Here is a 24,900-nt window from a genome sequence, read left to right as displayed (position 1 = left end):
ACATTTCTGCATGTTCATCATAGCCCTCTTTGAGGCAGGACAATGGAAAATGTGCCCACTGAGATAACGGTCTGTGTGGGTTGATTTACGATACACTGGGTGTCACACTGACAACTGACCTACAACTTCTCCATTTCTGCAGTCAACTTCACGTTGAGAGAGCAAATGTTCAACCCATGTCCAGCCTCCCAATTTTAGGTTTTCACTTATTTCCTTAAACTGCTCCAGGCAAATGCTGGGATGGTTCCTTTGAAAGGGCACAGCAGATTTCCTTCCCCAGCCTTGAAACAATCCAAACGTGTGCTCCATCTCTAGTGACACCGATGTCAACAGAACATTAAACAGTCTTCCTTCCTTATTCACACTTATATGATTTGATGGGCAATGCCCGGAGGCCAACTTCCTAAAGCAGTATGATGCAACTCTCAAAAATGTCATAAAAATTGCTTTTGAAGGTTAGATAATTTCCAAGTGCTGTTAAGTGCAAAAGATTTGTAGTTACTAAAATAGTCATCGAGAATAGGTGAGTGCACTATGTAAAAGTTTGGTAATTATATGATTGCTGGTTCAGATCTTGTTAGGAGCAACTTACTTTTATGATTATTATTATTTTAATTTCACATTTATCATCAAATAGAAGTGCCAGTTAACAAATGTTGAATCATAATTTTTTAATAAAAATAACAACTTTTTAATTACTGGCAGCATGAAAATGAATTAAAATGTGATACATATTTATTAAAATGCATTTCTGTTAAAGTAAAAACATTATACATGTGTAATTCAAATGCTGTGATGGCATAAACAACCAGCAACTGTATTTTGTTATTTATTTAGTTTCCTGTCCCAGCTGCCACATGCATCACCAGAACTTAATTATTGGAGGGGATGACTCACTAGATACATTATAGACCACAAGGGGATCTAAATGAGAGAACCCATTGAAAAAATTAGGAGGTAAAACCACATTTTGGAGCATTCTGAACACTTCAGACCATATATTTCAATGGCGCTTAATACTCTTAAAACTTGCCAACTTACGCCTGGATTAAAATTTATTTTGTGATTATCGAGTTTAAAAAGTGAAACGATATTAAAATTTATATTTACTGACAGTGTGTGTACGACTATTATCGATTACGTCCTAAACCTTTTTCTATAGGGAAGCATCAAGGAAAAATAATATGTATAAAACATAAGCTATATTTTGATCAGTTTAAGAAACAGTTGATAAATCCCTGCAACCTAGGTGTTCTATTAAATTGTAGTGGTAAAATTGAGTAAATTGGAACACATTTTACTTATCATCATTCCTTTGCCTTTTAAAAAGGGAAATCGATCCAGTAGTGCAGGCGGAAATTTGGAAAATGCATACTTACACACACACACATTTTTATAACATGTATGGATTATGATTCAACATTGGTTAATTAAAAATTCTATTTGTTAATACACACAGAAATCAAAAAAAGAGAGATATTGTTACTGAGAGATTTTAAGATTTTTGCAGAACACATTCACCAAATGTTTCCTACTTAATGGCAATTAAAAATCATCTAATCTTTAAAAGCAATGTTTTTAAATTGTACCATACTGCTGTGGGAAACCAATGACCAGGCAATGGCCTTCAAATCACATAAGTATGAAGCAAATCAAAGAGGGCCAAACTATAAGTTCCCCATGTAAATCTCGAGGGCTGGAAATGTATTTGAACTGCTGTAACCCCATACTGAATCTCTCAACTTGAAAAAATTAGAAGGTAAAACCACATTTTTGTCAGGGAGGCCAAAGACATAGCTTGGGTACGTCAGAAAGGAGGGGTGGATCACTCAAAACCCATGATGAGAGGCATCCACCTGTAGTGAGGATGAGAGGAGACAAAAAAACTCTTGACTCCCCAATTTTACTGTGGCTAATACTGGTATCATACTCATTACCATGTAATGAACAGCAGTTTATGGAGTATGTGTGTGGAGGTGAAAACCATTTGCATACAGTAAAAGTGCCAAGAATTCAAATTTGTGTTCAAAATACCCCTGTAGTATCACATTAGCCAACAACTTCATCACAAAATTTCTGGTACTCAAAATTTCTAAGTATAAATTTAATCCACAGCCAAGTAACTCCGCTTTCATTCAGGCATGTGCACATATCCAAACTTGCTCTCCCTCCACATGCACACACAAACAAATTAGCAACATAATTTTGTTTCTTGAATAACAATTTGCAAAGAGACACACACACACACACACACACACACACACACACACACGCACACACGCACACACACCAGGACTCAACATTGTTAAAGACTTAACAAACAACAGACACATAGATGGGATTCTGTTACTGTAAATTGCCAATTTGTGTTTACATAATCACATACAATTTGTACATTTGTGGACCTGCCATAGCATCATGCTTTCATGAAGAAGATACTAAGCTTATGAAGATGACGAATTAATTTCTCAGTGTAATAAAAACATACTTGCAACAAATAACTGAATTTTATTCTGAAAAATAAATAACAAGCTTTATTGCCAAACGTGAAATGGCAAAACTCCTGTAATCTTTGTAAAGTCTGATAAATTTCAATAAAAAAAGTGTGAAATTTTGGTACAATACATTGGGGTGGTTAAGCATGATTCACAAATGGTTTTGTTGAGATTCAAACAGATGCACCGTGTAGTTATTAATGGCAAACCCTTTTGAAGAGGCAAGGTGTAAAAAGGAAAGGGTCTTGCGTTACTACGATAAAATTTACCAGGTGTGGGAGATGAAAGCACACCATATTTAATCTTCCAATGCGAAGCACTAGAGACTAAAAGACACAATATATTTGGGTCATTAATTCCTAACAAATAACTAGTAAAAAGTCTCCTGCTGCTCTTCAAGGATACTGACTGGCTTTACTAGAATGACAGGGAAAGAATCTGCACAGTAAACTTAGTTTCGGTGGGAGCAACAGGGTTTATGACCATTATTGTTTTGTCTCCCTGGTTAAATCAAATCCAATTCCGTCGGAGGTTTGAGTCCTCCCTCGGGCTTGGGTGTGTGTGTTGTACTTAGTGTAAGTTAGTTTAAGTTAGATTAAGTAGTGTGTAAGCCTTGGGACCGATGACCTCCGCAGTTTGGTCCCATAGGAACTTACAACACATTTCCAAATCCAGTTAAACACTTTCATTTGTGTAGATGGGCAGCCACAAAGATGAAAACTAAGTTTGGCGAGGTTCATGGTGACCACGGACTGGTATTTATGTCAATTTATCCAGAATGCATTAGTTTGTGACTGGTTCACTTTTAGACTGGCCAACTGAGGAAGCGTCTTAGAAAACCATGATACAGTAACAGAAGATCACAGATCAAAATGTATAAGCTTACTAGCTTTGTTGGAATTTCAAATGAATGAAACACTACTTCCTGTATAAAAATAATGTCATGAAAAGGTGGTGTGTACGCTTGTTTTATAATTACTACCTTTTGACCAAAAGCAATTACACAAGAACATGCTGGCAGAGTTTATCCATGTTCAGGCACCGTATGCAGTACTTCTTGTAACCTGTTATCACAAGTCTTACAGTTTAAAATCAGTCATGTGAGAAAATCACTAAAGTCTCTCCATTCCATATCAAGCTGAAAGAGTTCAATCACGGAAGACGGGTCTGGATTACTGCCACTCCTCGCACTGAAGAAAGTTGTGGTGACACCGCCAGACACCACACTTGCTAGGTGGTAGCTTTAAATCGGCCGCGGTCCATTAGTACATGTCGGACCCGCGTGTCGCCACTTTCAGTGATAGCAGACCGAGCGCCACCACACGGCAGGTCTACAGAGACGTACTAGCACTTGCCCCAGTTGGTACGGACGACGTAGCTAGCGATGCACACTGACAAAGCCTCGCTCATTTACAGAGCAGATAGTTAGAATAGCCTTCAGCTAAGTCAATGGCTATGACCTAGCAAGGCGCCATTAGTAACATTGCATGTATCTACAGAGTCTCACTTGTATCATCAAGAACGATGTACCACAATGATGGATTAAAGTTAAGTATTCCAGAAGCTACGTACTTTTCTTTATAGCATTCATTACGTATCCTGTTTCAGACCTATCTCTAACCTGCGTGAGGTAACGCGTGCCTTTCGGCTACTTCCTCTCATTGTGTCTAGGCTGTCTTGTCTAGAGACAACAAAAGTTAAAACAGAAACTAATGTAAAATAAATTTTGAGAATGTTTTTAGAAAAAGTATTCATTCATTTTCATAAAAGAAATCTGAATAATGATTCTTGCTTACTGAAGCAACTGCCCACAACGTTTCAGCTTGCAACTGTTACAGGAATAAACATAATATTTTCCTCTCTGCTTTTTCTTCTTGCCCTCTAGTTTTGAAAAAATTTCCTTCATTATTTTGTAGAGATAAGAGAAAGAAGTAGGACCTGTATTCAACAGAATACACTGTTATTAATGCTATTTTTAGTTTCAAATAGTGGGTGAAAGGGATACTTGTGACTCTCTGGGTTATGTTCAGTGTCAAAGAGAGGGACAAGAAGCATTACACACATCATAATATCTTTGGAGTACTCACTGAAATCATGAAGTATTTCATAAATTGAGTATGATTGTGGTAGTCAAAAATTTTCTTTCTAAGCAATGCTTACGAATGGAAACTATGGCTAGTTTATGATACTATGATATTTGTAAAGATGCAAAGAAGAAAGTAACATAATGCATGCAGTTTTCATTGCACATCATTTATTATACTTCACTGATTTCGCTACCACTACGAGTATCACCAAGCTGCCTCACTCGCGAGCATTTGTGCGCAATCCACAAGTTACTCACTATCCCTGAGCAGCAACAAAGGTCATGAGCAACTAACGAGCTTGCTGCCCTTTCATATTAGTATTTCACACATTGCTTTCCACAGTGTGAGATGAAGATTGGGTTTTAATGTCCTACCAACAGTGAGGTTATTAGAAATGAAGCGAAAATTCAAGTCGGAGAAGGAAATTGGCCATGTCCTCTTCACATAGCAATCTCAAGATTTTACTTAAACAATTTATGGAAACTGTGGAAAATCTAAATCTGGATAGTTGTACAGAGATTTGAACCTTCTTCCTCTCAAATGTAATTTGTATCTTCCCAATGCATCCGTTCATTTGGTCTTTCCACAAAAACAATAAGAACAATGAATGATTTTAAATTTACAACTGCACATTATTTTACACTACTATTTGCATTATAACAAAACACTTGTTCAACATTAACAGTCAACAGCTTCTTTCTCTCAAACCACCTGGCAAATATTTTGGCTAAAGCAAGGCACTTGACAAGTAAACTACTCTCTTCAACACAGACATAATCTCCTCCCTTGTATAAAATCCAGGAAAAACCCAAGCTAAAAAATACTGTCTTTACACAAGACACAATCATTATCATTTCTTGAAGAAATGATGTGAATATGGCAATCAAAGAACAAAGACACACAAGACTAAGCAATAAGCCTTTTGAGATCTGAGCTGATGAGGCAAGTGTTTGAGTTTATTACAGAGAGTCAAGTTGTCTGATCACCAGAGAAATTTCTACTCTTATCCTGTAGTTTCCTCCTCAGTGCTGCCACAGCCACACCTGTAGGAACTGGCAACGACGTAGACTGCTCTGCGACAGTCGGCCGAGGAACACAGGACATGGACTCTTGTCACGCCAGAGACAAATCCTGCTGGTGAATAATCCTGTCTATGTCGATTCTTAGTCCCTCTGTGCTACATTCCTCTTGTTTAAGCAGCATGTTGCCATTGCTGCAAGCCAGCTCGTGCCGACGCAAGCCTCCCCTGTTGACAACAGTAATGTGTCTTTACTAGTGCAACACAGGTTGCAGAAAAACAATCAAATAAATTTTCTGAAGCTCAAAAGCAGCTGTCCATTAAAGGTTGTTTAATTTACTGAAACAAGTTGACCTTTTACCTCAAAGTTTTATGTTTTACATTACTGGCTAGTTTCAGCCCATGAAAATTTTACACCAACGACCTTTATCATCATACCTATAACCACTTTGTCTCACAAGGGAAACAGGAATTTATTCCCACACTCAAATCAAATTTTCCTGAATATAATTATGAGCACACATTGCAGTGCATGCTGAATGGCAGTGAATTTGATTACTCAGTTTATATACTAAGAAATCTGACAAATAATTGCTGTAAATAAGCATTTGAAAATGGTCTCCTGCCAAAACTAGGCCATAATGCAATATACATTCTGAAGCAAAAAGGTGCAACTGGTTCCAATAAACTTACCAGGCTATGGTGGACAAAATGGTTTTGATCTTCCAAAAATTCATTACAGCTGTCGAATGGAATTTGAGAGAACCAACGAGATGAATAAACAGAAAAAAAAGTAAATAAGAAAAATGAAAATGGCAGTTTGCATAATATGGACTGTACAACTGACAAACTATTGGATTATCTGCTCTGGAAATAAAAGAAAAAAATATTTTTATGTGTATGGAAATATTTATTAAAAAATAAAAGATATCTAATTCAGCTTAGCTTTGAATCCTTTTAGTGTGTCAATATTTAATTTTATTCATCATGCAGTGAAACACCATGGACAGCACAACAAATTCAGGTGACTTTTTAAACAGTGACATAGTCTCTTGGGATCTGTGATCCTCAAATTTACAACAGTTTTTCACTGCCCGGATCACGAAGCTCCTCCCCCTCCCTTTTTATTTCATGTCAAAAAATGACCATCATATGTTGTAACCAATGCTTCAAGAGAAGTTAAACCCAGTGCATTTATATGTAGCAACTGTGGGGAACATATAGCCCTGTCAAGGGTCCTTGCATAACTTATACATTTTCAAGGGAAGGTGAAAATCTGAGCAATGAACAAGATAAAATTGTGACTTCTCTACATCTTTTTGAGTTGGTGGAACATCATGGTGCATTATTTGCTGCAATAAAGGAAAATTGTGACTTCTCTACATCTTTTTGAGTTGGTGAAACATCATGGTGCATTATTTGCTGCAATAAAGGCAGTAACATTATATTTTACTCACTGAATACAGCTTAATTAGCTGTTGCTGGATGATGTTATAAAACACAATGATATGTCAAAACACAATGACCACTCCCTTAATAAAAGTGTTGATCCACCTTTTGAACATAATAAGCAGCACTTCTGTGTAGAATGGATTCAACAAGCCCTTGGTAGGCTTCCAGAGGTTTGTTACACCAGATATCTAAGAGCAGCTCATGTAATTCCTGTAAATTAAGGGCCTCTGATTTGTGGGCACTGGGCTGGCATCTGATATTGTTCCTAATGTGTTCCACAAGTTTCTGATCAATTGAATTTGGTAGCCAAGATGTCAGAGGTAAGTTCACTATCTCATTCCTGGAAACACTGTAGAAGGAATCTGGTCTCATGAGACGGACAGTTATCATGCTCGAAAATAGCTTCTGTAATACCACAACCCTTTGTGACCCTATATCCTTTTACCAGTCTCATCCCCACTTTCCCGAAGAGGGAATATGTGTAATATCAGTATGCCACTTTGATTTGGTCTTTTCTGGTTATCTGTATTTGAATACACTGAAGATTTTCTTTTGCAGCAAATTAATAATTTGCATTAATTTAAGCTATTGTTTTGACATTATTTACATTGGGCCTCACCAACATGCAGAATGAAAGAAACTTGTTGGGTTAAAAGCTGAGCTGATGTACCATCACAATTTGCACATTATACAAACTTCAGGCACATGGTAAGGATAAAATTGCTGTTGCAATTATGGAGTAATTATCAATTAAAGTTCCAATATTTCTAGTCATTGAAAAACAGCTATTTTCATGTTTACAAACTAAAAAACAAATTATATCCAGAATAGAAACATTACATGATAATTTTTCATGTGAGAATTAAGCATACTCTTTTAATTGGTGTTACTTAATGGAATTGTAAGTTCGACTCTATAGAAATGCAAAGTTTTACTTGTACAAAATTTAATTAATTGAATCTTGACCTTTCATTCAATAAAACCAATCCCTCGGGTCACCTGAAAATGATAGGATGATTATCCTTTACGTAAATAAAATGATGTATGCAAATTAATGAAATATACAAAATATATTTTTGTAATGATACAACATCTAATTTACAGTCTTAATAGAAACAGAGTCTTTCCTGTCTTTGTATGAAATTATGCACTTTTATTTCATGTACATTTCTAAGTGATCTAGGAAGATGTATGTAAAAAGTTGGAGTTCAGTTTGACGTCAGTCATGAGACAGTCTTAAGTCAATTTTACATGTAGTTCGCCGCCGAACATCTGGCGTGCAAAATTAAACTCGTTGAGAACATGAATTCCTGGAGCTTATTCCTGAGTGGCAATGCAGTAACATCAAGATGAACCTACGGTACATAGCTGACATCGTGACTTCGATTGGTACCACACGTCCAGTGGAAGCCCAGGTGAATGTCCACCACAGACAACACTTTGCACAAAACCATTCCCCTAGTTGATGGCATTCCCAGACACAACAGTCGACCAGGTGTAACAAGAAACAAGATTCTTCCAACCAGGAAAAATGTTTCAACTGATCTACAGTCCAGCCTTAACGATCCTATGTCCAGTGCAGTTGTAATTAACAATGTCATTGGAGCAACATGGGAACACACAGCAGTCACCAGCTGCAGAGCCCTACGTTCAACAATGTGCGCTGAACAGTGTGTTCCGGAACACTCGGGTTCATATCGACACTGGATTCTGTCGTTACAGCTGCCATGAATTGCCACCTATCTTGCTTTATAACCAGGCAAGCCTCTGACCTCTACGTTCTATAATAAGGTGTGGTGTCTGACACCTTGTCACCTACTCGTTATTTCACTGTTTTTCAACCAATGTCCAAAGGTGCTCACAACAGTGGCATGCAAATAACAAACTAGCTTCGACATTTCTGAAAAGCTGGTTCCAAGGCACCAGTTCATATCAATCTGCCCTCTGTCACAGTTGCTTATGTCAGTGGATTTCTCTATTTGCAGAACCCACTGTCACTAGAATGAGTCCTCGATTGTCTCTGCTTTCCTTCTATACTCCCATTACTCCACCATACGAGCACAGCGCCACTAGGTGTCATCTAGTCTCACAGTGGGCAGTGATGATAAAGTTTTGGCTTGTTTTGTATATGAGCAGTTGAAAAAGAAAGAAAGGAAGTGGTACTGAATGACCTATAAATTCACTGAAATAGGTGACTAGCACAGCATGAGCTAGTTAGTTAGTTTCATGTTCCACAGATAATTTGCATGGTAAATCATGATGATGTGGAACGAGTCATTTTAGAGTCACATGATGAATTATTCTAATTTGTAAATATGACAACATGCTGCTTGTTTATAAGCTTTCTGAGTTAACAATTCCTACCCACCAGCATTCACACATTACAATAATAAAATACAATACAATACAATAATGGAAATTCTTCTATGGGGTAGAAGGAATTGTCAATGAGAAACTTTTTCAGTTTGTTTTCAAATTTTACTTTGCTGTCTGTCAGACATTTTATACCATTGGATAGGTGATCAAAAAGCATTGTGCAGCCCTTTTTGTGCTAAAGACAACCATAATGTGGAGTAAAAAATATCATTTTTCCTTCTGGTATTGTAATTATCTAAATCATTGCTCCTTTCAAACTGCAGTGGATTATTTACATAAACTTCATGAGGGAATAAATATACTGTGAAGATGTAGTCAGAATGCCCAACTCCTCAAACAGATGTCTACAAGATAATCATGGGTGAGCACCACATTTTATTCTTACAGCATATTTTTGAGCAATGAATACTTTCTTTCTCAAAGTGGGGTTACTCCAGACCATTATTCCTTGCAACATTATTGAACAAAAATATGCAAACCATGTTTACTTATGATTTCTCTGCACAAGATTTTCAACTATTCTAAGTGGAAATGTGGTTGAACTAAAATGTTTTAGGAATTCCTAAATGCGCTTTTTCCAGTTTAAATTCTCATCAATATTAACACTTACAATTTTTTAAGTTTTCACCTATTTATTATTTCCCGGCCACTCCGTGCCAAGTGGTCTAATATCGAGAAATGTTCCCACATGACCATCATGGATTTTGATGAACTTTTGTATGAACATTCACACATGTTATCAATGTTGTTGTTGTTATTGTTGTTGTGGTCTTCAGTTCTGAGACTGGTTTGATGCAGCTCTCCATGCTACTCTATCCTGTGCAAGCTTTTTCATCTCCCAGTACCTACTGCAACCTACATCCTTCTGAATCTGCTTAGTGTATTCGTTTCTTGGTCTCCCTCTACGATTTTTACCCTCCACGCTGCCCTCCAATACTAAATTGGTGATCCCTTGATGCCTCAGAACATGTCCTACCAACCGATCCCTTCATCTGGTCAAGTTGTGCCACAAACTTCTCTTCTCCCCAATCCTATTCAATACTTCCTCATTAGTTATGTGATCTACCCATCTAATCTTCAGCATTCTTCTGTAGCACCACATTTCGAAAGCTTCTATTCTCTTCTTGTCCAAACTATTTATCGTCCATGTTTCACTTCCATACATGGCTACACTCCATACGAATACTTTCAGAAATGACTTCCTGACACTTAAATCTATACTCGATGTTAACAAATTTCTCTTCTTCAGAAACGCTTTCCTTGCCATTGCCAGCCTACATTTTATATCCTCTCTACTTCGACCATCATCAGTTATTTTGCTCCCCAAATAGCAAAACTCCTTTACTACTTTAAGTGCCTCATTTCCTAATCTAATTCCCTCAGCATCACCCGACTTAATTAGACTACATTCCATTATCCTTGTTTTGCTTTTGTTGATGTTCATCTTATATCCTCCTTTCAAGACACTGTCCATTCCATTCAACTGCTCTTCCAAGTCCTTTGCTGTCTCTGACAGAATTACAATGTCATCGGCGAACCTCAAAGTTTTTATTTCGTCTCCATGAATTTTAATACCTACCCCGAATTTTTCTTTTGTTTCCTTTACTGCTTGCTCAATATACAGATTGAACAACATCGGGGAGAGGCTACAACCCTGTCTTACTCCCTTCCCAACCACTGCTTCCCTTTCATGTCCCTCGACTCTTATAACTGCCATCTGGTTTCTGTACAAATTGTAAATAGCCTTTCGCTCCCTGTATTTTACCCCTGCCACCTTCAGAATTTGAAAGAGAGTATTCCAGTCAACATTGTCAAAAGCTTTCTCTAAGTCTACAAATGCTAGAAACGTAGGTTTGCCTTTCCTTAATCTTTCTTCTAAGATAAGTCGTAAGGTCAGTATTGACTCACGTGTTCCAGTGTTTCTACGGAATCCAAACTGATCTTCCCCGAGGTTGGCTTCTACTAGTTTTTCCATTCGTCTGTAAAGAATTCGTGTTAGTATTTTGCAGCTGTGACTTATTAAGCTGATAGTTCGGTAATTTTCACATCTGTCAACACCTGCTTTCTTTGGGATTGATGTTATCAATGAACACTGGTAAAGCTTCAGTTTCAGAAATTCAATACTTGCAGAGATGTAGTCACTTGTTTGAAACCATAGCACAGCTTCCAAAAGTGCATCCTTGAATTTTCAGCAACTTTGAGATGAGATATCTCTGTAAGTATTTGCATGAAAGAAACAAAACTTGGCCATCTTATACAACTTTTAGAGCTCTTTAAAGTAAAATATTAAGAAAAGGATTTCTGAACAAGTTTCATATAGATAATTTGAAGCAAAGTTGGGTGAAAAAATAGCTGTTTAAAAAAATGCGAACTTTAGATTTTTATATCTCCAAAAGTAATTGTGGGATGTACATGAAACTGTTTATAGAAAATATAATGGCAACAATTACTTTATCAATCAGATTGTTTCATTATTGTGAGCCTTGTTTGAACAATCAGTATTTCAGTGGTGTGTTTCCAGCATAGTGAGTGGGTTCTCTTGACTGAGTGTGGCTTGTTGATTCATAAGACCATCAAAGTTTGTAATCTAATTTACAAAAAATCGTTTTGATTGTGTATTTTATAGCATATATCTCTTATTAGATTTTTTCATTGGTATTATACATTGTGTATAATTTCATCCAGTAGCAATTTGTCTGAAATTTAAGCAGATTATAATTTGCACTTAGAGGCCAAATACATTATTTGGTTACTGATTAGAGATGGATGCAGAAGGGAACAGCATACCTTCCTGCTCAATTGGGCAAGGAGATAGTGGAGCAAAGCGTCATGTCAAGTTTCTTTGCCAAAAAAGCTGCTTTAAAATGGTTTGTGGATTTTAGTGATGAGGAAAAAGAGTTGTTGGTCTGAAGTTGTGAAGCAAAGCTGGACAATACCTCTCAAGTTTGCCTACACCATGAAGCCCTGTTATTGACACAATATGAGAGGTTACAAAAAAAAAAAATGCTTCAATCCCTTTTGGAAGGTGAATCATAATATTAAGGCAGGAATTCGCACTCTTGATACTGAAACAGCTAATAAGGCTTCTGATATGTTGAAGAAGCAGCTTGTTAATAACATGAAGCCAGGTCAGAAAATTTGTCCGGCTTGCAGGACTACATTAAATAAACACTTGGACAAAGCTTTATCAGCCTCATCATCACATTCTGATGAGGACTTTACACTAAAAGAAGAATTAAATAGTAGCTTATTGTCTATCGGTATTTCACCCCTGAAGAGAACAGTAAGCTACAGAGATAAGCCCCAATATGTGAAGAAGAAAATTCAAAAGGCTCAAATGTGATTAAAAACAGAATTGTAAATGCAATGGGAGTAAACCGACAAATTGAAGATGCTAGTGAAATTAAGGAATGTGGAAACTGTGCTGACTATGCACATTTGCTAACTGAACTGAAAGCCAAGATGCAGAATGCAATTCATAAAGAACAGATGCAAATTTTAACCTGTAAGTTGAACAGTCAGACAAACAGCAGCTCAGTTCGGCGTGTCCGAAAGAATGGTGAAGAATGCTCGGAAGCTTAAGGCAGAGAAGGGCATTCTGGCACTTCCCGAAAATAGGCAAAGCAGGAAATTATCAGCAGAAGTTGCTAGTAGAGTGCAAATTTTTTTTGAAGATGATGAGTATAGTAGGGTGTGCCCTGGAAAAAAAGATAGTATTTCAGTTAGACTTTTAGATAGAAAGACATACATGCAGAAAAGATTGTTACTTTGCAATTTACGGGAAATGTATGTTATCTATAAGAATACAAATGGTCCAGAAATAGGGTTCTCAAAGTTTTGTGAACTTAGACCCAAATGGTGTGTAACAGTAGGATCAGCTGGAATGCATGCAGTTTGCGTCTGTGCAATTCACCAAAATGTTAAGCTTATGCTTAGCGGAGCTGGTATACATGAAAATTATAAGGAGATTCTCAGCAACGCAGTTTGAACTCTAATCAGTACATGCTACATCACTGCGAAAGGTGTCCTGGGCCCGAAGCTATAGCATCTGAAATTGCCAGCTATTTCCTAGATCATGAGCCACAGGAAGTTATTGTGTTTAAGCAATGGATACATACCGATCGGGCCACACTGGACACAAAGCAAATGGCAGTGGATGAATTTATTGAAGATGTAAAAAATAAAATATGGAGTCTGTCATGCCCTCATAACATTGCCAAGCATCAAAACTTAAATCTTAAAGGACTTTAATGTCATCTGAAAGACGAAGAGCTTGTTGTCCTAATGGATTTTGCAGAAAATTATTCTTTTATCATTCAGGATGCTGTGCAAGGCTTCCACTGGGACAATAGTCAAGCAACAATTTATCCATTTGTTATCTACTTTCATCAAAATGAGAAGTAGAATCTTTAAGTTTTTGCATTATCAGTAATTGTTTGCGGCATGACACTATTACAGTTCACGTTTTTATCAAGGAGCTCATCAAATATATAAAAGTACAGTTTGCACAGGTATCCCACATTCATTATTTTAGTGATGGCTCCAGTGTTCAATATAAAAATTTCAAGAATTTCCTAAATTTGTACTATCATAAGAGTGATTTTGGAATGACAGCCGAATGGAATTTTTTTACTACTAGTCATGGGAAATCACCTTGTGATGGGATTGGAGGTACAACAAAGCGGTTAGCAGCAAGAGCAAGCTTGCAACGGCCACTTAATGGACAAATTCTTACTCCCCTGGATCTGTTTCACTTCTGCTCTGAAAACATTAATGGAATTAAATTTGTTCTTGTCGGTAAAGATGAAATTCAAAAGAATATTGTGTCACAAGAAGAGAGGTTTAAACTCGGACAAACTGTAGCAGGCACTAGAGAAAATCATCACTTTATACCTATTGATGAAACAACAATTCAGGTCAGCAGAGTTTCAAATGATTGTTCATCTTTTCTAGCTAAAATGGGTCACAGTAATGAAGGAGGCATATTAATGTGTGCTCTCCAACCAGGACAATATGTTGCATACATCTACGAAAACGTGTCGTGGATTGGGAATATCTGTGAGACCTCCACAGAGCAAAGGGATGCATTAATAAACTTTATGCACCCACATGGTCCAGCAAATTCATTTTATTGGCCACCAAGAAGTGACAACTGCTGGGTTCCGGAACACCACATTATTGCAGTTATTCCAGCTCCGTCAGCAAATTCGTCTGGCCGGCAATACACCATTCCTCTTGATATTCATCAGAAAATTAATGTAGCATATCAAAAATTGAAATAGGTTAGAGGAAACAATCTAAGGAACCCAAGAGTGCCTTCTAATTTTACACAGGGCACTTAAATAATTTTGCTATCAGGCTTGGGATCCTGTGGTGAGGAAACCCACCCATGGCTGTTGTTGCTACGCTATCGGGCGTGGCCCCTATGGCAATGGGAATGCTGGTTTTCTCAGGTGCAATGAAACTAGCAGTGGTTAAGCCACCATGGACCACAGCAACTCATTTATACACTTCTTTTCCATCGGTAAGCTGGTGTTGTTCATTAAACAGGCAACTAATAATTAGATGATTATGCAAATAAATTTTACGATTTACATTCATTCTTAATAATAATTGTGTGTGTGTGTGTGTGTGTGTGTGTGTGTGTGTGTGAGAGAGAGAGAGAGAGAGAGAGAGAGAGAGAGAGAGAGAGAGAGAGAGAGAGTGAGTGTAGGGGGGGGGGGGGGGTGACAATTAAGAAATAACATTGTTTCTATTTTTATTCTTTTGCTATTCGAACTTAAGCTAGGTCCTATTCATCAGGACTTCTTATTTCACTTATCCCAGACATTAATAAACATGTATAAGGCAAAATAAAAGATTTCAGGTATAATTTGAGTGCCAGAAAAATGTGTTCAAACTTCCAGTGCGCCTCTTTGATGATGCTACTTTTTAGGGCCTTATATGCTTGCATTGCAAAACCAAATCCACTTTTCTAGATAGTTTAGAATATGCTCTTTCTAATGACCATAGTTTAGAAGAGTTTGGAGAAAACACTTTTTTGAAAACTTTGACCAAAAATACCCATTTTTAGCACTTTTTTGAAAAATCATCAACTTTACCCTAGATTTGTGAAATAATGGAAAGCAATAGGAGAATGAAATTTTATATTCTAAGACCTTGTGTTGGTGAGTTATGGTGTGCAAAGTTTCATGTACATCCCACAATTACTTTTGGAGATATAAAAAACTAAAGTTCGCATTTTTTTTAAACAGCTATTTTTTCGCCCAACTTTGCTTCAAATTATCTATATGAAAATTGCTCAGAAATCCTTTTCTTAATATTTTACTTTAAAGAGCTCTAAAAGTTGTATAAGATGGCCAAGTTTTGCTTCTTTCATGCAAATACTTACAGAGATATCTCATCTCAAAGTTGCTGAAAATTCAAGGACGCACTATCGAAAACTGTGCTATGGTCTTAAACAAGTGACTGTATCTCCGAAAGTATTGAATTTCTGAAACTGAAACTTTACCAGTGTTCATTGAGAACAAGTGTGAATGTTCATACAAAATTTCATCAAAATCCATGAGGGTCATGTGGGAGCCTCTAGACCACTTGGCATGGAATGACCCTTCCTCAACATGTGTTACACTCATCATTGGTGCAGTACTGCTAGATTAGCAGAATTGAATATGTTGTGTACTTTTAAAACTGAGAATGAGACCATTCACATAAAACCAATCAATGATAGTGTCAAGAACATTGTTTAACATTTCTTTCATTGCTGTTTGTATGCTTGGACTGATTACAATAGCACTAGAAGAATACTGAGATTTATACAGTCAAATGGCTTAGATAGATCACAGAAAATACCAACTAGAGCTATATTATTATTTAATGCTTGTAAAATATGGTGAATAAACATGAAAATGGTATTCTCAGAAGAGTGATTCTCCTGAAACACTAACTGTGATTTGTTTAGGATATTAATGTTGCTTCAGTGAGATGCTATTCTAAGAATACATCAACTTCTCATAAATGTTGGAAAATGATGTCATCAGTGGGGTAGGCTGTTAGTTATCAACATCTCTCTTATCACCTATCTTAAAGAGCGGTTTAGAAATGGAATATTTCAGTCTTCCAGGAAAAATGTCTTGAGTTAGTGGTGCATTACATATTTCAGGTAACACAAGTCTTATTATATGGGAGCAAATCTTTAGTACTTTATTGGAAATACGAGAAAAACCAGATGAGCTTTTAGTTTTGAGAACATATAATTTTCCTAATTTCAGGAAGAGAAGTTGGTGATACATTCTTAAGACTGAATTTTATGAGAGTTGCTTTTTCAACATACCGTTGTGATTTTTCTCTTGATCTGATTGCCCCTATACTTTCTATTATAGCCTGGTTAATAAATGATTATTAAATATATTTACTATCTGTGACACATCATTTATAATCCTTCCACTCAGTTCATTAGTGATGCTATCCTGTTCTGTGGCTGGTTGTCCCGTCTTTCATTTCATTAAATTTCATGTACCAGGGGTGTTAAGCTTTTCAGCTTATGTGGGCCAGTTGGAAGAAGACCAACATTTTCTGGCCACAAGTCGTATACCTGACACTAACAATAACTGCTGAGGGTAAAAGAAGGGTTGGAGGGGGAGGGGCAGTGGGAGGTATATAGTTAACACATTGAAGTAATTTAGATCAATTTACAATTATTCATTTTTAAGAAGCAAAGTGAAATTCATTTGAGATTTTTTATGTGAGATTTCATAACTTAACACATACAGAATTTCATGGAATTTCTTTTACTGAGTATGTGGTAGATGTTACTTCTTGAAATGCACTGATTTTGGGTCACATGAGGCCCGTAGGCTGGACACTCCTGCACTTTACCCTTTACTACATTCCATTGTCAGAAGTACTGATTTCTGACATTATGTGTATGTTCTTCGATTTTATTTTTTTTTTATTTATTTATTTATTTATTTTTTTTTTTTTTATATATAACCTCCTTAGTAACTTTGAGTAGTTTTTGTAGCATGCAACTATTGCAGGATCTCTACTCATTTTTGCCAACACACACACTTCCCTATTTCCTTCCAAATGATCACAAGAGCTTCTATCTTCGGTAGTATAAACACAATACCATGTGACATATTAATGGATCACCTGTTTGTGAATTCCCGCCCACAGTGGCAGCAGCTCCCAACAGGTGTTTTCGGACTGCCGGGTTGTGCTCGGCTCACAGAAGAGCGGCGGTTGATGCGGTGCGCGCGCAGCAGGTGCCGTTGCCACTCACGGTCCCCGCGGAAAGTGCGGCGGCAGTGGAGGCAGCGCCGGGGCGGGCGGTTCCTGGAGTCGTCGTGCAGCACCATGTGGTGGCGGAAGTGGGCCATCCGCGATATCTCCTCGCCGCATACGAGGCAGGGGAAGGGCTGCCCCCGCGAGTGCGCGATGCTGTGTATGCAGAGCTGCACCCGTGTAGCGAACCGCTTTTCGCAGGTCGTGCACGAAAAGGGCCGCTCGCCAGTGTGCCACGCGCACAGCGTCGCCAGCTCCGAGGCACTCTCAGCAGCCACACCACACTGCTTGCAGGAGAATGCGGGCTCCTCCTCTGGCCCAGGTTCGTCCCATGCCGGGCCCTGTTCCAATAGTCGGCGCAGTATCGGAGCTGCCGGAAAACAAATCGAGTCTCATCAGCTGGTGTGCAACTGCCTAAACAACAGCATTTGTAGATTTAGATGAAACTTTAGCATTGACGACTTGATGTAATGTATGGAAATAAGCTTTCTGTGGGAGACTACCATTAGCATTTGCATCACCGGAGCCTCTGTCACTCAGGTCCAGACTCTATCCGTTATGCTGCTGGTGACTTCCAACACTTGAGAATGAATAGTTTAGGACAAACACCAAGTTCCTCTCGGCCATGCTTTAATGTGGTTGCATGCAGTTTCAAGTAAACACCATTGTGCAACGTACAGAGCATGACAAACTGATGACTATACAATTCGTTATGCCATGGCAGGAGACAGTGGGAAGAAATGCTAGTTATGAAGTAAATGTAAAGGAGGATGCTTCCATGGCTCCAAGGACAAAACTTTTACTAGTAAGGAGAAATAAGATGGAGAGATGTTCTTGTTACAATGGTGGGGATTATTGTACATCTACATATATACTCTGCAAGCCACCGTATGGTGCATAGAAAGGGTGCCCTGTACCACTACTAGTTACTTCCTTTCTTGTTCCACTCACAGAGTGAGGAACAAATTACTGCCTACGTGCCTCTGTGAGTCCTAATTACTCTAATCTTATCTTCATGGTCCTCATCTTATGCAAAATGTACGTTAGCTGCAGTAGCATCGCTCTGGTGTCAGCCTCAAATGACAGCTCTCTAAATTTTCTTAATAGCGCTCCTCAAAAATAATGTCGCCTTCCTTCCAGTTATTCCCATTTGAGTTCCTGAAGCATTTCTGTAATACCTGCATGTTGTTCAAACCTATCAGTAAAAAAATCTAGCAGCCCGCCTCTGAATGCTACAATGTCATCCTTTAATCTGACATGATGCAGATCCCAGAAACTCAAATAGTACTCAACAATAGGTAGTAGTGTATTACACACATCAAAAAAGTTTTGCATCACCTCGGTTCCAAGGGTTCCAGAACCTGTACAGAAAATTGGAATAGAGATCAAGATAAACATCATTTCTGACCTTTTTATTGCTAATGAAAACCACACATTGCATGTTGTACCACCATACAGCGAGATCTTCAGAGGGGGTGGTACAGATTGCTGTACACACCAGTACCTCTAATACCCAGCAGCACGTCCTCTCGCATTAATGCATGTCTGCATTCATCGTGGCATACTATACACAAGTTCATCAAGGCACTGTTGGTCCAGATTGTCCCACTCCTCAATGGCAATTCGGTGTACATCCCTCAGAGTGGTTGGTGGTCGTCCATAAACAGCCCTCTTCAATCTATCCCAGGCATGTTCAATAGGGCTCATGTCTGGAGAACATGCTGGCCACTCTAGTCTAGCGATGTCGTTATCCTGAAGGAAGTCATTTACATGGTGTGCACGATGGGGGCGCAAATTGTTGTCCATGAAGACAAACACCTCGCCAATTTGCTGCTGATATGGTTGCACTATCGGTCAGAGGATGGCATTCAGGTATCGTACAGCTGTTACAGTACCTTCCATGACCACCAATGGCGTATGTCGGCTCTACATAATGCCACCCCAAAACAGCAGGGAATCTCCACCTAGCTGCACTTGCTGGACAGTGTGTATAAGGCAGTCAGCATGATGGTGTTGCCTCCAAACATGTCTCCGACAACTGTCTGGTTGAAGGTATATGCAACACTCATCGGTGAAGAGAATGTGATGCCAATCCTGAACAGTCCATTCGGCACGTTAATGGGCCCATCTGTACAGTGCTGCATGGTGTCGTGGTTCAAAGATGGACCTTGCCACGAACGTCGGGAGTGAAGTTGCGTATCATGCAGCCTACTGCACACAGTTCGAGTCGTAACATGACATCCTGTGGCTGCACAAAAAGCATTATTCAACATGGTGGCGTTGCTGTCAGGGTTCCTCCGAGCAATAATCCTTAGGTAGTGGTCATCCACTGTAATAGTAGCCCTCGGGCAGCCCAAGCGAGGCATGTCATCGACAGTTCCTGTCTCACTGTATCTCCCTCATGTCCGAACACCATCACTTTGGTTCACTCCGAGATTCCTGGACACTTCCCTTGTTGAGAGCCCTTCCTGGCACAAAGTAACAATGCAGACGCGACCAAATCGCGGTATTGACTGTCTAGGCATTGTTGAATTACAGACAACATGAGCTGTGTACCTCCTTCCTGGTGGAATGACTGGAACTGATCAGCTGTTGGACCTCCTGCGTCTAATAGATGCTGCTCATGCATGGTTGTTTACATCTTTGGGTGGGTTTAGTGACATCTCTGACAGTCAAAGGGACTGTGTCTGTGATACAATATACAAAGCCAACATCTATCTTCTGGAGTCTGGGAACCGGGTTGATGCAAAACTTTTTTGATGTGTGTATATGTGGTCTCCTTTATAGATGAACAACACTTTCCTCAAATTCTCCCAAAAAACTGAAGTCAATCATTCATCTTCCCTATTATACAGTCCTTACATGCGCATTCCATTTTATGTTGCTTTAATTGACATAACTGTGTAAAGCAGCACACTACTAATGTGAGACTCGAACAGCTCGGTTTTTTTTTTTTTTCTCATACTCACCTGCATCAATTTACGTTGTTCTACATTTAGAGCTAGCTGCCAATCATCACACGAACTAGACATGTTGCCTAAGTTATATTGTATCCTCCTATAGTCACTCACTGACAACACCTTGTCATACTCCACAGGATCATCAGCAAATAATCACAGACTGCTACTTACCCTGTCCACCAGATCGTTTATGTATACTGTCTGCCAGATCATTTACACATATAGAAAATAACAGCGGTCCTATCACACTTCACTGCTGCACTCCTGGCAATACGAATCACTCACATACATGAGAACCTATTCTGTAGGCTTCTACTATCATTAACAGTCAGCAGTATGGCACTGTGCCAAATGCTTTGCAGAAACCTAGGAATATGGAATCTGCCTGTTGCCCTCATCCATGGTTCAAGAGATCTCACGTTGCAGAACGAGAACTATGACAGTCACATCAATGCTAACCAAAGCACAGGCCTTAGGTGAGGAATGGAAGAGGAAACAGAAATTTTATATGCTCTTGGAAAGTGAGATTTCTGGATAAGTCATGACTTGGATGAGTTTATCGTTTGAGGCCTTGAAAGTGAGTTGAAGGGTACAGCTGGCACCCAACTCTTGAGCACAATGGCTGCGCATCAGAGGCTATAAACCCAGTTTGGCAGAGTGCAGGTATAATGTTTAGTTAGTGAGCCACAGCTGGACGGAAGACTCGAATGGCAACCTCCATAGTGACAGCATTCCTTACACATACCAAACAGCGGAATGCACTTCCCTGCAGCTGACCTACTTTGAGTGACCCTCAGAGCATGGGGCTTTCTTATTCATTTGTGTAATTAACAGTTTATAAAGTTATACAGAATAATTGTTATTTCTTTTATGTCATGGTTATAATTTTCTGTGCAACTCCTCCAAATGCGTAATAAAAATGTTGATCTAACATTAAATATACATTTGCATTCATGGCAGGGAGTGACATGAAACAGTGGAGAGATTATGATAAGCATAGGCCTATCAGTCTTATTCCCACTGATGTAACAAGGATGCATTACACTGGAATACACATTTTCAAACTTCAAAGGTAGCTGGGATAAAAAACAGTTAAAGTCATCTACATCTTGTAGAGATGCCAGACTACAGTAGTAAGGGTGGAAGGGCCTGGAAAAGAAGCAGTATATGAGAATGGAGTCAGACAGGGCTGTGGCCTCTCCCCAACATTATTCAATCTGTACACGGAACAAGTTGTGGAGGAAATCAATGAATTTGACAATGAAACTGTAGTTCTCTCAAAGATGGCAAAGGACCTAAAAAGAGCAGTTGAACAGAATGGTAGTATCTTGTAAAGAGGTTATAAAATGAACCTACAGAAAAGTAAAACATAGGTACTGGAACATTGTCGAGCTGAACAAGGTGACATGGGAATTAGATTAGGAAAAAAAACCCTAAAAGTAGTAGATGGGTTTTTCTGTTTGGATGGCAAAATATGTGATGATGACCAAAGTAGAGAAAATTTAAAAATGCAGGCTGACAACAGCACAAAAAATGTTTATGAATAAGAGGAATTTGTAAACATCAAATAAGATTTTAAATGTTAGAAAACCTTTCCTGCAGATATCTGTCTGGAATGTAGTTTTGTACAGCAGTGAAATGAAATGATTGTATGGCACTGATGGCCGGGAGACCCCACCTGGGGAAGTTCGGCTGCCAAGTTGCAAGTCTCTTCTGTTAACACCACATTGGGCGACTTGCATGTCAATGATGAGGAGGAACCAGACCCCAAGCAGAGAAAATCTCTAACCCAACCAGGAATCGAACCCAGGTCCACCCCACGGCAGTCAGACACTACAGGGGCGGACATGGCAGTGAAACATGGACAATAAGTATTTGAGACAAGAAGCAACCAGTACTACAGAAGAATGTTGAAGATTGAGTAGATAGACTGGATAACTATGGAAGATTCAAATTGGGGAGAACAGAAATTTGTGGCACAAACAGCTCAGTTGCTAAGCCACATCCTGAGGCATCAAGGAATCGTCAATTTATAAGTGGAGGGAAAAGGGAGAGGGAGAGGGGGAGGGGGCAGGAAGGAGAGGGAGAGGCTTCATCTCAGAGTAGTACTTACATCCTATGTTGTCAACTCTGTTGGATGTATCCAAGTCTTTTTCTTACCCTATAGTTTTTACTCTCTAAGCTTCCTCTAATACCATGGAAGTTATTCTCTGATGTACAAACGCAATTCCTATCCCTCCTGTCCCTTCTTTTTGTCAGTGTTTTCCACACATTCTTCCACTTGCCAGTTCTGTGGAGAACCTCTTCATTTCTTATCAGTCCATCTAATTTGCAACATCCTCCTACAGCTCCATGTCTATAACACTTTGATTATCTTCTGTTCCGGTTGTCCCACAATCCATGTTTCACTACCATACAATGCTGTGCTCCACTCATACACTCTTAGAAATTTCTTCCTTAAAGGCCTGTGTCTAATACTAGTAGATTGTGTCTGATACTAGTACACTTCCTTCACACATGAATGCCCTCTTTGCTTGTGCTAGTTTCCTTTTTTTTATGTCCTTCTTGCATCATCTGTCATGTATTATTTTTATTCCACATTAGCAGAGTTCCTTCATTTCATCTACCTCACAGTCATTGCTGTTGGCATATTTTCACTCTGCTATAAATGAAACCTCTGCGGCAAGTCACTTTAAATAAATAAAGTGTTCAAGCATGCGTAGTTAATAGTGTCTATTCACCAGAAGTGAGCAGCAAGATGATTGTGTAAAGCAGATAACCACATACTGTGCACAATATCCTTTTTTAAGGCTCTTGGAATTCTTACTCCCCAACACCAGTATTCCTTTATGGTTTGTCTTGCTGACAACAATTTCTACTAATTCAAAAGAAAACCATACTTAAATTAGTCACTCTTTTTATTACTTGAAGATCTAGATTCAATAATTAAAATGTTCTGATGGCTAATTGGTAGGTACGAATTGTGTTGTAAAGCTGTAAGTTAAATAGTAATGCACTGCAAGACTCAGTTTTTGCAGAAATAAGTAACTTTTTTTGTTTGAAAAATTCAAGTGTAATCAAGTTAGTATTAAACCACCAGTGGAAGGCAAAGAGCAAGTATTTAGTGTAACTGTGGACGCAGCAGCTTTTTTCAAAATAGTAGCTTCCTTTTTACTTAAATTAATTAGCTGCTGTAGTTATGAATATAACTATGCAGTATAGGGGTAGGTATACTAATGTTAATACAGACTGTCTACAATCTGCTTCTTGTTACTGTAGATACTGATTCATTCCAAATCCCTGAAGGTTCTCTATCTATAGTGTAATTTCGTTACAGGTATTAGCAGCATAATTAATGACCTTCATATATGAAGAGAATTTTTCTTTTGAGTCTACACAATTCACAAACAGATGAAAATCTAAACTGTGAAAGGAAACTATTTCAAAATCCGCGCAGAGGTATTTCCATGTGTTGAAAGTTCGGATGGATACTGATCCTTGGATGTAAAACTTGATGAATAACTAATATTTTGAGACGACATATTGTTAATATCTTGCTCAATACACAAGTATAATCAACATTTTGTTATACATTACACTTCCTATCTTCCTATCGTTAACATATCTGCATTGGATTAAGCAAAAGTCAGAAAATATATGCACTTATTTTGTGTAAAACCTGATATTATGCACATAAACGAATTTCCTTTCTTACAAAAGCATACTAAAACAATTCGTTCATATTCTTGTGGAATCGTTAGAAAACTAATGCTGTGTGTGAAATTGTTATTTTGTCTTCCACTCCTGTGGAAGTGGTGAACTACAGGAATTCACAGTGAGGAGGGGGTGGGGGGTGGGGGGCTGGGGGGTGGGGGTGAGGGGGAATGAGAGAGAGAGAGAGAGAGAGAGAGAGAGAGAGAGAGAGAGAGAGAGAGAATGTATTCACTGAAGAACAGTGAATCTGTCACCTGTTAAAAAGAATAGTCAATATGTTTCGACTTGACTGCATGTATAATCGATAACCACTACTTCATTATCAGGGATTTTGGAGAAACTAGGTTAACTGCACTACTACATGTGTAACAGTAGTAATATAGTTTATTAGATTGTCAAAACCAATGCTTGATTTCAGCTATAAATGGGGAAAACTGTAACTGTCAGCTCCACTTCACACAATGCATAATGACAGGAACTTGGCTTTCTGCCCCATGTCACGTGACTTAGAT

General features: G+C 38.5%; 1 protein-coding gene across 3 annotated transcripts in view; it reads right to left on the bottom strand.

Annotated features, from left to right (window-relative positions):
- Positions 1–4,262: 4,262 nt before the first annotated feature.
- Positions 4,263–24,900, bottom strand: part of LOC124551078 (zinc finger protein 490-like) — a 63,445-nt gene continuing 42,807 nt past the window's right edge. The window contains exons 8-9 of one of the 3 annotated variants that reach the window (XM_047126002.1): positions 17,583–18,084; positions 4,263–5,828 (exon numbers count right to left, since the gene is read on the bottom strand). In XM_047126002.1, coding sequence (XP_046981958.1) covers positions 5,696–5,828; positions 17,583–18,084 — 635 coding nt within the window. In that variant the 3' untranslated portion in view covers positions 4,263–5,695. The remainder of the gene's footprint in view (positions 5,829–17,582; positions 18,085–24,900) is intronic. The other 2 variants (XM_047126004.1, XM_047126003.1) reach the window with 2 other exon arrangements.

This window comes from Schistocerca americana, chromosome 9 (assembly GCF_021461395.2).
Source record: "Schistocerca americana isolate TAMUIC-IGC-003095 chromosome 9, iqSchAmer2.1, whole genome shotgun sequence".
In the NCBI taxonomy this organism is placed as follows: Eukaryota; Metazoa; Arthropoda; class Insecta; order Orthoptera; family Acrididae; genus Schistocerca; species Schistocerca americana.
The sequence above is the reverse complement of the archived record's forward strand: the minus strand, read 5'-3'. Positions and strand labels throughout refer to the sequence as shown.